Consider the following 13527-nt stretch of genomic DNA (forward strand, 5'->3'; position numbering starts at 1 on the left):
AAACGGCTATACGGTAGACCAAAACAGCTCAATGGAAGAACGGACGAAAATTTTCACTGAATTCTGTCGACGACTTGCGATTTCCAGAGACGTAAGTATATGGGCCGCGTGTTGGGTATATTGGTAATTCAAAAGCCACAAAATTTTTCGTAAGGTGGTACAAAGACTTTGCATGTGCAACTGGACCAGAAGACTTTAGAAGCATGTTTTGCAGTGCGAGAGTAGGTTATTTGTAACAAAAAATAATTTCTTTTCTAGATGTAGTGCTCTTCTCAGTACATTCTATTGAAACAATGAAGTTTGTTCGTTTCCGATTTTCTATGCTGGGCCTGTATGTTCTGTGGTACTTCTGCAACGTCTTATCAACTGTATGCAGTAGCCTCAAGTCGAAGAAGTGTCTCGTAACAAGGCAAATGCATTTTATTTAGTGAGTATGCTGTGCTTGTAACTGATTTTAGTCACCATGACAAAGTTCGACACGGAAGGGATTTGTTAATATATTATATTTTAATGTTTTTCTGAGATTTGCTATTGGGGACTGCTGGGTGATGAACTGTTGTTTGGCCGTTTCGTTTTGGTGTGTAGCTTTTCCTCTGAATCCCTGGAAAAATCGACTGAAGATGGCGAGAAGCCGAAACGCTTCACACACAACCAACAGTAGTTGGTTAGTCGTGAGAATTTCTATTGGGGGCGCTGGGTGATGAACTGTTGTTTGGTCGTTTCCGATCGGTTTTCTTATCAAAGCTGTTTTGGTGTGCCGCTTTTTCTCTGAATCCCTGGATAAACCGATTGAAGATGGCGAGAAGCCGAAACGCGCCTTACAGAACCAACATTAGTTGGTTACGTGTGGTGGTTAGTGATCGTTAATCGATAATTATTCAGAAATCGTGAGATGGGGTCTGGTGTGATGTAGGTTTCAGAAAAACATTTTCTTTATCGTGCAAACGTTTCGGTCTTTATTGAGATCATCTTCAGGGCTCAAAGTGTTTGTCTTCTGTGTAATTGTGCCATTCTTGCGTGTCGTGTGGAGTGTGCACATCTAGCATTTTTCATTAATAACCGCATCCTTCGAAAAAGCTACACTCACCTTGGAAGTTTCCTCAACATCAAAATGTGAATGAATCTTACACATAATAAGAAGTAAATAAAAACTGGAAGCTTCTCAAATTCTCGATTACCAATTTTGTCGTCTCTTTAGAGGACGTTCGAATCTAAATATACCAGCATAGGAAAGGTTCGATAAAAACGTTGAAAGTTTAGAACAATTACGGTGAATTCAGTTTGCTCCGGGACAATAAACAAAATACAACGCCATGACGAAAATTGATGATAATCGCGATAATTAAACTCGGAGAAAACCAAGGCCCTCATCGAGACAATTACATTTTTTCCAAGCAGTTTTGACAACTGTACCTATGATCTTGTGCATTTTTATGTCCAGGTGGTTGCTGACCATGCCGCATATGTGCGCGCCGAGTGAGTGGCCGACGCAGACCGTCTTCTCAGCCGATGCACCGTTGTGTGTCAAATAGGAGTAGAACTGCGCCGAGCATTGCGCTACTAGCCGCGTGTTGCTGATGGACGACAGGTAGCAAGGAAACCTGGCAATCGGCTCCCAATCCACGGTGAACACGTTGTAGTCCCCACGTCTAAGATATGCTGAAAAATAGAAATAAAAATGAATTAGTAAAATAATGCACAAGGAAACATACAATCATAAATGAATTTATATAAGAGAACGAAGAAGAATGATATTTATTAAGTACATAAGACAATTGAAGAATTATTTTTTGATTGGCGATTTAATGTCCATTAAAGAGGTCACAAGGTACAAAAAGAATATATATAGTACATCAGTTTTAAGATCAGGATAAAGACAAACATTTTCAATTTTTAGCCTTTGTGCTTAAATCGAGAAATAAGCACACTATAAGTTTAAAAAAAAATTAATATACCGTATTCTCTCCATCAAACCATGAAATGGGTATTCTTAATGTAAAATATAAAGAGAAAATATAAGAAAAATAAACGCCTCTTTTATCAACACAACAAAGTTAACACACGACTACACATATGCTGTTGACTCAGGCAAAATGATCAAAAATAAAGTGAGAGAGAAAGAAAGATGGCCAGTGAGAGAGAGAGATGGCCAATGAGAGAGAAATAGACAGGTAGAGAGAGAATGATAGGTAGGTAAGTAGATATATAGATAGATAGATAGACAGACATAAAGATAGATAGATGGATAGAGAGATAGTAACTGATAAATAGAGACAGAGAGATAAATGAGAGGTGAGAGGGAGAAAATAGAGAGATACGATGAGAGAGAAACTGGCAGGTAGGGACAGAGAGATAAATAAATAGATAGATAGACATTAAACATTGTTGACATGATGTTCATTTTTTTTGTAATTTATCGTATCTTAACACATTTATTCTCTTAAATCTGTCACATAAAGTATGTGTATAAACATATCTTAATATGTACGTTTACATGCATTGCAGAGAGAGAGAGAGAGAGAGAGAGAGAGAGAGAGAGAGAGAGAGAGAGAGANTGAGTGTGTGAGAGAGAGTGTGTGTGTGTGTGAGAGAGAGAGAGAGAGAGAGAGAGAGAGAGAGAGAGAGAGAGAGAGAGAGAAGGGACTTTCGTCCAAGCATGTTATAAATATAAATAAACATAAAAGTACAAAATTACGATTTTTTTATGCACCACTTAGTTATTTTTACTTAACAATTTATCTACAACTGACTCAGAAGTCATTTTATTTCCAACCTTTCTAGAAGAACATTAAGCTATGTTTCATTCATACTCTAGTATTTTCTTGTAAATGTAGCCATCCCTTCTGGTCTGATTCCTTAACAAATTAAATTCTACCATAGAACTGTGGCACTCAAACCCCTGGCCAAAAATTGTTGTTGTAGCTTTCATGTCAACATTGTTGACATGATGTTCTTTTTTTTGTTATTTATCGTATCTTAACATATTTATTCTCTTATATCTGTCACATAAAGTATGTGTATAAACATATCTTAATATGTACCTTTACATGCATTGCAGAGAGAGAGAGAAAGAGAAAGAGAAAGAGAGAGAGAGAGAGAGAGAGAGAGAGAGTGAGTGAGTGAGTGAGTGAGAGAGAGAGAGAGAGAGTGAGAGAGAGCGAGAGTGCGTGGAAGGGAGAGGGTCAGCATAAAGCCAGACTATGAGAGCTTGAGCTTAATTTTTAACCTTCGAACCTAAAATAAACTTGTTAAAATCAATCATTAAAATAACAAATAATACTGTAATCGTCTCTAGCAATAGATCATTCCTACTGTAATACATGGTTAATTATAGCCGAAATATACTTTCAAGGATTGTACGGTCATAATAATTACCATTAAAATTTGTTAAAGTAAAAAGAAACAAATATTTTTTATAAAAAATTAACAGCTATTTGACAGGAAAGCAAATTGTTAATTTCAAACAGTTGCAGACCAATTGTCTTCTTTGATAACCCGGCAATTTCGGCAAATTCTCCTTTCGAATTAATTTCACGTGCTTCTATTCCCTTGGGAACAGCGAGACCCGGCTTTGTTTCGCACATGGTCCAAAACAAGGGCAACGCTTCCCCAACTTTCACTCAAAAGTGCCAAAATGAAAGTTGGCCTCCACCGGCGCGGTGCGGCGGTCAACCGACTCGGTCACGTCAAATGACTATAATCTCCATCAATTAAAGCACAGGTCAGAGCCATGATTACTAAAGGAAAAAAGACAAATGAAGTGTTTACGTACAACTTCGATGTTTATGTAACAAAAATATACAGTCAATTTTTAAAATAATACAAAAAGAGAAGAAAATTCAACAAAAGAACTATCAATTTTTTCGGTCAAATTGATTAAAGGTAAATAAATAAAATATATCTATACTTTTTGGTCTGTGCGTGTTTTGTTTCTTGTAATATACAATTAATACGTTTTTATAGCTTATCCTCCTACAGATTTATCAGCCTCATTCCAGTGATGTTCACAATTCTCGAAAGAATCTTTTTAAAACGCCTAAAAACCCGTCCTAGAAGTACATAAAACTATTCCTCTTCATCGAGTAGAATAAGATAGAATGGTAAAGTAATATTTACATGTATTAAATAGTAATGTATACATTTTATGCAGAGAATCTGCGAGCATAGTTACCCAAGATGGCGGAGGGGATGGTGAAGGGAAAATGCAATAAAAAAATATAAAATAGACAAAAACATCATTCCAACACGTTATTGGAAAGAAAAATGTATCACACAGACAGGAACCCAAATAATAAAATAGTAGGCAAAATTTATGACGACGAAAAATATCAAAATCACTCAAAATTCACTAATTTCGTGGTCCACTTGACCAATTAATATATTATAATTAATTAAGGTTTTTAGTTGAGATAAAAAAGTAAATGGCACGAGCGGGATTCGAACCCACGACCTTCGGCTTGATACGCTGCTGCTCTACCACTTGAGCTGTCGTGACCTCGATCTCGAAGGAGGGAAAACTCAAAAGGTGGTGTTGAGATGGGAAGTTGGAGTCCGAGTGGATCGAGGTCACGATAGCTCAAGTGGTAGAGCAGCGGCGTATCAAGCCGAAGATCGTGGGTTCGAATCCCGCTCGTGCCATTGACTGTTTTATCTCAACTAAAAACCTTAATTAATTATAATCACTCAAAATTCTCAACAATGCAGACGAGTTTTAATCTACATACAAAAAAAAAAGAAAGAAAACAAATGGACAGACTTTAAAACCCAGAAATACAAAAATATCACCAAACTGAACCAAAAACAACTCATGAAAACACAAATATTCCCAAAGTAAAATGTGGCAATCAATTCAGTGGCTGGGTGAACCCGACGCCCCACAAGGGGGCATTCTGTATCCTATTTCTGCATCATCGGGGCAAAACTGGATAAACACAAAAAGACAATATTCAATTTACAGCCAAAATAGAAATAAAAATTTAAATCAATGGGAAGGGAACAAAAACGAACTGAAGCGAGAATGGCGAGAGAAAATTTCGGGCAAAAATATTTTTCAAAATAAAAAAAATAAAAAATAATATTCTCGCTTATTTTTTATTGTAGAATACATCCTCTAGTTTTTTCCACGACGTTTATTTTGAAAATATCACTGCTTACCAATGAGTTTTTTATCGAAATATTTTATTGTTTTTTTATTTCATTAATTTTTTTGTAATGTACTGACACAAAAATAGTAGCTAATATGTTGTTAATGCAGGTAAATCTGTCTCTTACTGATTACCGTCACTTGCAACAAATAGCACCATGAGAACTCACTTTCAGTACATTAAAGAAGTATTAGCTCTTGAAGATCCCGTTTGCCACGGATCCTAGCAAAATAAATAATAATAAGAAACTTATACAGGTTGTGGATTGGTGTGAGCTGTGCAAAAGAATCAATCTAAGAAATTTGTTACTTGATTGGCAACAGTGGTGACGGATCAATTAAATTGGAATGGTACAAATCTCTGGACCTGGAATTTAGGGAAACAATCATTACATTAAAGTTACCTTCATTTTATGCAAATGCTAATGGAAGTAAGAGCGGACTTCAGAATATGAATTTTCAAGTTAGCCGACCGGACGGAAGTTGGCGATGTGCCCTAATCACCATGCGGGGTCAAAAGAAGATAACTTCATTGCGGGCTGTCCGATTCTGGCAGAATTCAGAGATGTATCTCGGTAAAATTAAATTGCGCAGGGACGAATTGATGTACAATGAAAGAAATTTGAAAGTCCTTTACAGGTTTCCCAGCATCAGAAACAGTCAAATACCGAACAGTTTTATATTCCATTTGTTCGAATAATGCCTCTATGCTCTTGGTTGAATAACTATCTATCTGTTTGTGGTTATATGCTATGTTATGTACTACGTTTTAATGTAAATAAACACATTTATTCATTCAGTCCCTCACTGAAGATGGCGCAATGCCGAAAAGCGTTTAAGTAATACAACAAACCCGCGAGAAAAAACGGACCCCATAAGTGATCCTATGCCATTGCATAAGCAGGAATAATGTATACAAATTTCATTGTATTTGTAATAATGTTGTCGTTTTAAATTTAAAAAATAATAATTTTGCCGCAGTAAGTGGATTTTTTAAATATTATTTGGAGATCGTGATAGGCGGTCTGCTGTGACGTAGGTTTTAGAAAATATTTTCTTTATCGTGCCAACGTTTCCATCTTTATTGAGATCATCTTCAGGGCCTGGGATTTAGAAACATTGTTTACATTATACAAAAACATTATAAATCCCAGCTCTGAAGATAATCTCAGTAAAGATCGAAACGTTGGCACGATAAACGCTTGTCTAAAACGTACGTCACATCAGACCGCATCTCACTATCTCCAAATAATCATTAACTAACTGTCACTAAACATCACACATTTTTTATATGATTTTTTTTTACCTAGTCACACAAGAATAGTCTAAAATATGTTATTTAAGCACGAATAATGTATTACAAATTTCACAATGTTTGAATTGCTTGAAACCTATCGAGTTTCAACCAATTCAAATATTGAAAACATAACTCTCAGACTCTCTCTAATCACTCGTCGAGTGAGTAAAGCTTCATTGGCGAAAGTTGCCATGAATGGAACAATGCCTCAAAAGTTATTTCCTGCGTTTTCTAAGTTTAAATTACTTAAAGTTTGCCGTTCTATTTTATGCTATGAAGGCCAGGTGTGGGGGTTTCAGCGTTATGAGGAGATCGAAAGAGTTCAACGCTTTTTTTTATTAGAAACATCATTGCCTGATTCCAGTCCAAACTATACGTTACATATTATGACAGCAGTGGATTCGATTTTTCTTTTTACTCTTACCTTCCAATTCTGATTTGTTGTCAAGGTGCTTAAAGGCTCACTAAAATTACTGCTCTCAAGATTATTAAATCTAATTGCTCTTTGTTTTGTCATTGGAATGCACAAATTAAAAAATTCGGTTGAAATTTTACCCTTTCTTTTGAAAACCTCTCGAGCCCAAATATACCGCGGAGCTTTTGTCAGTTAGGTGATCAACATCGTGCGCAGCCCTCTAAAATGTGTCTCTTTTTAAGGACCTAGTCAACTCTAAGACAACATTTAACATAATTGTTGAATGTGGTAGTTCTCTGAAACTCCCTGCTCTACGATTCCTACTTAGGTGCGAGCAAGTGTTCCTATTGTGTAACAGAAGGAAGACGACGGAAATCGCATGTGTACGTTCTGTAAACCAAGAGTAAAGGAGGACATGTTTCATTTTGTTGCCCAGTGTCCCATATTGTCAGAACTCTAAATCCTGTCTGGAGGACGTACAGCGCTTTCCAGGTATCAGCTGCTTCATCTCTTAAATATCGAAGATGTTGAAAAATCGCAGTCTTGCACACTATGAACGTCATGCTTGGCTATACGAGTAAATGTTATTTGAATTTAGTTTTCTTTATATATTTTATTGCCCAATTTTCTGTAATTACTTAAATAGCCAACTACCGGAATACGGCTAACCATGCCGTATAAAATTTTGTAAATGTTCAATAAAATAATGTTCTTTCTTTGTTGTAAAATAAGTTAGTTTATCTATCAATTTTTTTTATACAACTTGGTCATTTCAGCCCCGAACACATGCGAAATACAACATACTCAATACGCACTCACACAAATAAATACTATAGGCATGAATGCATTTATTTGTGTGAGTGCGTATTGAGTATGTTGTATTTCGCATGTGTTCGGGGATGAAATGACCAAGTTGTATAAAAAAATTTATTACAATTAATGAAGGTTTTTAGTTGAAATAAAAAAGTCAATGGCACGAGCGGGATTCGAACCCACGATCTTCGGCTTGATACGCCGCTGCTGTACTACTTGAGCTATCGTGACCTCGAGTGGTGGAGCAGCGGCGTATCAAGCCAAAGATTGTGGGTTCGAATCCCGCTCGTGCCATTGACTTTTTTATCTCAACTAAAAACCTTAATTAATTGTAATATATTAATTGGTCAAGCGGACCACGAAATCAGTGAATAAAAAATTTATTATTTGTATAAAAAATACATCTAATTGGGGGTCGATGGGGCACTTTCATAAATATTCCGCCATCGACCCAAGTCACGTACACAGCTCGAGGGATGCTATTTCCCCATCAGCCCCCCTTTCACTCTAATAAATACACTCACTCATACAAAACACAGAAACACACAACACATAATTTGACGGCTATATGCAATAAAAAATTCCCAATTACCCTAAAAAGCGGAACAGGGGACCCTGAAACTCGTTACCGTGTCCAAGAACTATCTATTATAAAATGTAAATTAATCAGCTCAATAAATTAAGGACTCTGAGGAAGGTGAACCCATGGATGGTCGAAAGGTGGAACAAGAGGAAATAATTGTTTAATTTGCCGGAGAAAAAGGACCGCAACCCTAATACCTACCCATCCAAGAAATTGATTAATCGAAGGTCAATAAAACTTTTCCCAATGATAATTTTGTGTTAACAACATATTTTATTAATTAGACTTAAAAGAGGGCGCTCTCAACACACAGAGAATGACACATACACGGAAAACAAACATTTTTAGCCCTGAAGATGATCTCTATAAAGATCGAAACGTTGGCATGATAAAGAAACCGTTTTTCTAAAACGCACGTCACACCAGACCGCACCTCACGATCTCCAAATAATTACAAGAAAGAGTACATAAAGAATTGAAATTGGATTAAAATGTCATTTTTCGGTAATTTTATGAAACAATAACGGTTATAAAGGGTTGTGGAAATTCTTATGTGGTAGTCATTACAGCGTTAAATATAGTTTGTCGCCAATGGCATTCGGACGTAACGTTCGAAATAAAACCGGCTCCAAATCTCGCAATAACTGTGGAACCGTGAACTTCGTTTCCACAAGATCAAGCGTTCATGCAATTCTTAGGTAATTTAATATACTTCCTGCGGCCGATAATCAACGGCATCTGAACACACTTTGTACGGATTCAATTTGTTATTTTTATTCGACAAGTCGGGACGGTGGAAAATCTTCAATGGGCCTTCTTCACTTACCGTCTCTTATGTAAGTCATCGGCACCTTTCTTTCCGTTCCGTTAAATCCGTGAATGATGAAGACATTCTTTTTATCAGGGTCCCATCCACTGTATTTGAGAGGGACATTGCTCCTCACGTCGATCAGCTTCCGTCGATGTGTCACACTGAAACGAAAACAAAATTTCGTTATTGATGAGCCTAAGAAAACAACATAAATTTAATCTGCCAAAAACAACCGACCCAAGTTGAAATAATTTCCATTTCAGTTTAAGATATGTTCCAAATGGGAAACAGTTTTCATTTTAATATACCCACTAAATGGGCAATCTTGATTCATTGGGCAGTGCACGGGTGTTGAACACTTTGGCCATTTTGGTCTTTCTATCCTTTCTGTTTTGGTCTGTAGGGTCCGTTTCGGCTTCTCGTTGTATTCAGTGGTCCCACCTTTTATGTACGTACAAAACAGACAGGACTAAACTGGAATTGAAGATGTCGAGATGCCGAAATCAGCCTGACTGACAAAAATGATGGGAAACGAGCAAACTACAACACTGATTCAGCCATACACGCAAATGTATTTTTACAAAAGTTTGAACAGTATTACATCCCAACATTGGTTTCATATTAGAACATTACACATATAAATAGACAGCTTGGTTACATCGCCACAATATGGAGACATTAGCAACAACATAGACCAGTACTACTAGGTCTGAATTCGTTGCATTTCTGGACTTCAATGCTGCATTTAACGCCCCACTCAATTTATTTAGTTTAAAACTAAACCTATTATCTTTCAACATTAGTTACAGGTAATTAGGAGCTATTGCAGACAAAATAAACAGTAAATAATTCCTTTATTTAATTTTATACTGATTAAGCCCATTTGCACAAAAAGTAGCATTATACTTTAACATTCTGCTATACCTAAAGATCACTTTCAGTTAATCTTTATCCTGTAATGATCGCATTTGACATTATTCTTATTAAAACAATTAGTTCCGTGGTCCGATCGTCCAAATAAATTGTTTTCAATTGATTAAACTTTAAGTAAGGTATTGGTTGACATAAAAAAGTCAGTGTCACCAGCGGGATTCGAACCTACGACCTACGGCTAGATACGCCGCTGCTCTACCACTTGAACTACCGTGAATTCGATCCACTCGGACACCAACTTCCAATCTCAACCCCAGCTTTTTGAATTTCCCTCCTTTTTGCCATTTTTCAAATGTCGTGTAATCTATTTGATTCTCGGCGACAAATGAAATGGCCACGGAGGGCTTTAGTGAAGTATACTTCATTTTGTTTATTAAATCGATTAGGTTTCGTGGTCCGATTGACCTAATAAATTCTTTTCAATTAATTAATCTTTAAGTAAGGTATTGGTTGAGATAAATGACACTGACTTTTTTATCTTAACCAATACCTTACTTAAAGAGTAATTAATTGAAAATTATTCTTATTCTTAAACCTGTTTCAGTGGCTACAGTCAGACATCTAAGTGAGTATGACATTGTTAGGGTCATAACGTTATTAGAGAGAGGATACAATCAGCGCGAAGTCACAAGGGTCGTGAGTTAAATCAATCTACAATAAGAAAGGTTTTTGGTGCTTTAGAGAACCAGGACTTTACACTAGATGGCCTAGGTCTAGAGACAATAGATTCATCGTCATCAGCCACTACGAAACCGCAGCATTGCAGGAAATGAGAAAATAAATCTGATAAGCCTATTTCGAAATGTAATGATTTCCTCCAGGGCTGTTAGAAGTCCTGCATGAAAAAAGCACGGCACTCCGCATATGAACCTATCCTTACCACAGCTCAGAAAGTGGCTGGGTTTCAATCAGCACGGGAACATTTGAGTTGGATATTGGAAGAATGGGGGCGAGCTATCTTTACACACGGGGTAATGGAGGAACTCAGGAAAGAAAGGTAAGCCTCATGCTATATGGTTCTTCAGGTAGCATTTTACGGTGGGCCATTGCTGTTCTGTTGTGGCATTTCTTTGGACGCCCGCATCGAATTGGTTGTGCCAGGAAGATGTCTATATAATCGAAGAACATGTGCCATTATTGCACATTATTGCTAATGCAGGATACTGCCAGGTCCCTTAGAACACGAATTGTGGATGGTTACCTGAATCAGGTTGGAATTGAGTGAATGGTGTGGCCAGCTCGAAGTTCTCGGTTGAACCCGGTCGAACACATTTGGAACCAACTTAGTAAAGTACGAAAGCAAAACACAGGTCCTAACACCCTAGAAAAGCTGGAAAAGTCTGTTCTGATGATTGGGAAAGAATTCCTCAAGATTTTATCAGAAATCACTTTCATAAAATGCTAAGGCGTTTAACGGACGTGATTAGTGCTAAAAATGGCATGGAGTAACGGATGTAATAGAAAAGTCTTTTGTAGAAAAACAAATTTGTTCTGCTATGTTCCCCGATGTCTCACAAGCTTTTGACAAGGTCTGGCATTAAGGATTCATCAATAATCTATAAGGGATGTTATTACAGCCGTATGTCCATATTAACAGTTCCTTCGTAACAATAGTCAGAGTCAAACAAGAAGATCAATATTTAAAATTAAAAACAATAAATTCAGGAGTGCCACAAGATAGCATATTAGGTCCACTTCTTTACTTGTTATACACCAGTGATTTTCCGAAAATAGATGGAATAAAAATTGCAACGTTTGCAGAAGAAACAGCGGTGATATCAGTGGGACCGACTATCAACCATTCAACCAAAATACTTCAAAATGCTTGTAGGAAGATAAACGAATAGACAAAGAAATGGAAAATCAAGTTCAATCAGCTTAAATCAGTAAATATAAACTTTACAAACAAAAATTGGACAATGTTCGGTCGCTCACAAACGATGGAATTATTATACCATTCAGCAGTATAGCTAAATATCTGGGAATGACCATAGATGTCAAGCTGATATGGAAGGTACACATGAAGAAAAAAGGACAGAAATAGGCTTAAGGTATAGACAACTATACGGTTGATAGGACGTGGTCTTCAACCTTATGATACAAAATAAAATATTATTATACAAACAAGCCCTAAAGCCTGCGTGACATATGGTACTAAACTATGGGGTTGTAGCAAACACAGAGATATCAAAATCATACAAACACTCCAAAACAAAATCTTACGTAACATTGTCAATGCTCCTTGCTATTTAAGGAACAAGGACTTACATAGATCTTAAGATTCCTGAGGTCACGGCGGACATACAAAGATTTGCCGCCAAACACCAACTCGCCTCAGCCGAACGTGGAAGCGACCAAACTCCTACATAACCGAAACACCGTCGGAAGGATAAAAAGGCCAAAGCCATATGAACTAGTTTAGTTAAAAATTACTGAATAGTAAAATTCAACATATATCATAGTGAAACTAATGGTTGGTCTAATAAGACCAGTTTTAATAAATATTTCTTTGTAGGTCGTGAGATGCGGTCTGGTGTGAGGTAGGTTTTAGAAAAAAACATTTTCTTTATCGTGTCAACGTCCGATCTTTATTGAGATCATCTTCAGGGCCTGGGATTTATAAACATTGTTTAAATTTTACAAATACATACAGGATATGAAAAAAAATGAATTTATACAATGCTAAACATTTTTTTTTCATATCCTACATGTATTTGTAAAATTTGAACAATGTTTATAAATCCCAGGCCCTGAAGATGATCTCAATAAAGACCGAAACGTTGGCTCTATAAAGACAATGATTTTCTAAAACCGACGTCACATCTGACCGCATCTCACGATCTCCAAATAATCGTCAAGTAACGCCCTCTAAACACCACACATTTAATAAATATATTAAATTAAAAATTATTTCTTGTGTTTCTTTTCAGGAACTAGACAAGGATCAAACTCATTTTCGTTTTACTGATATCGTTTTCGCGGGCATCATCTCCCCTCATAAGTCTCGTTTTCTTTTTTGAAACGCAAAAAATTGTTTTACGTTTTTATTTGTTTTCGAATTTTTTTATCTTATTCAGTAGTAGTTTTTTAAGAATTAGGTAAGAATGATTTTCTTTTCTTTAATGTCTAATTTTTACAACCAAGCCTATTTTTGGTATGCAAAATATGAATAAACATAAATATATTAAAATTTAAGGGTGGTGCGTTTGGCTATCAAACAGTGTATATAAAGTGGGAAGTTTATGGGCCGACAAACAGCTGTGATGATCACCGGTCCACTACGGGTTTTCATTCATTTTGTAGTCTTTCACGCGTATTTTGTTTTAAACTGCGTCCCCGATATCCTAAAATGCTTTTGTACCTCATGTAGTGACCTACAGAACAGACACAAAATAAACAATTCATATATATCATGTATACGCCACCAGCCGATGTAAATTATATAATATAGAAGTCTGGTCACTCTAAGAGTACTCAATATTCTTCGGGGTATGATCGAATCTACTTCATTCCCGCTAATAACTTTTGTTTT

At 36.4% G+C, this 13527-nt stretch overlaps 1 protein-coding gene across 8 annotated transcripts in view; it reads right to left on the reverse strand.

Moving 5' to 3' along the window:
* LOC106665439 (lipase member H) overlaps window positions 1-13527 on the reverse strand; it is a 64666-nt gene that overhangs the window by 5608 nt on the left and 45531 nt on the right. For all 8 annotated transcript variants that reach the window (XM_024225672.1, XM_024225668.1, XM_024225670.1 and 5 more), the window contains 2 exons: window positions 9078-9223; window positions 1414-1659 (listed from right to left, as the gene is read on the reverse strand). In XM_024225672.1, the coding sequence (XP_024081440.1) occupies window positions 1414-1659; window positions 9078-9223 (392 nt within the window). The remainder of the gene's footprint in view (window positions 1-1413; window positions 1660-9077; window positions 9224-13527) is intronic.

Source organism: Cimex lectularius, unplaced genomic scaffold (genome assembly GCF_000648675.2).
Source record: "Cimex lectularius strain Harlan isolate CLEC.00 unplaced genomic scaffold, Clec_2.1 scaffold37, whole genome shotgun sequence".
In the NCBI taxonomy this organism is placed as follows: Eukaryota; Metazoa; Arthropoda; class Insecta; order Hemiptera; family Cimicidae; genus Cimex; species Cimex lectularius.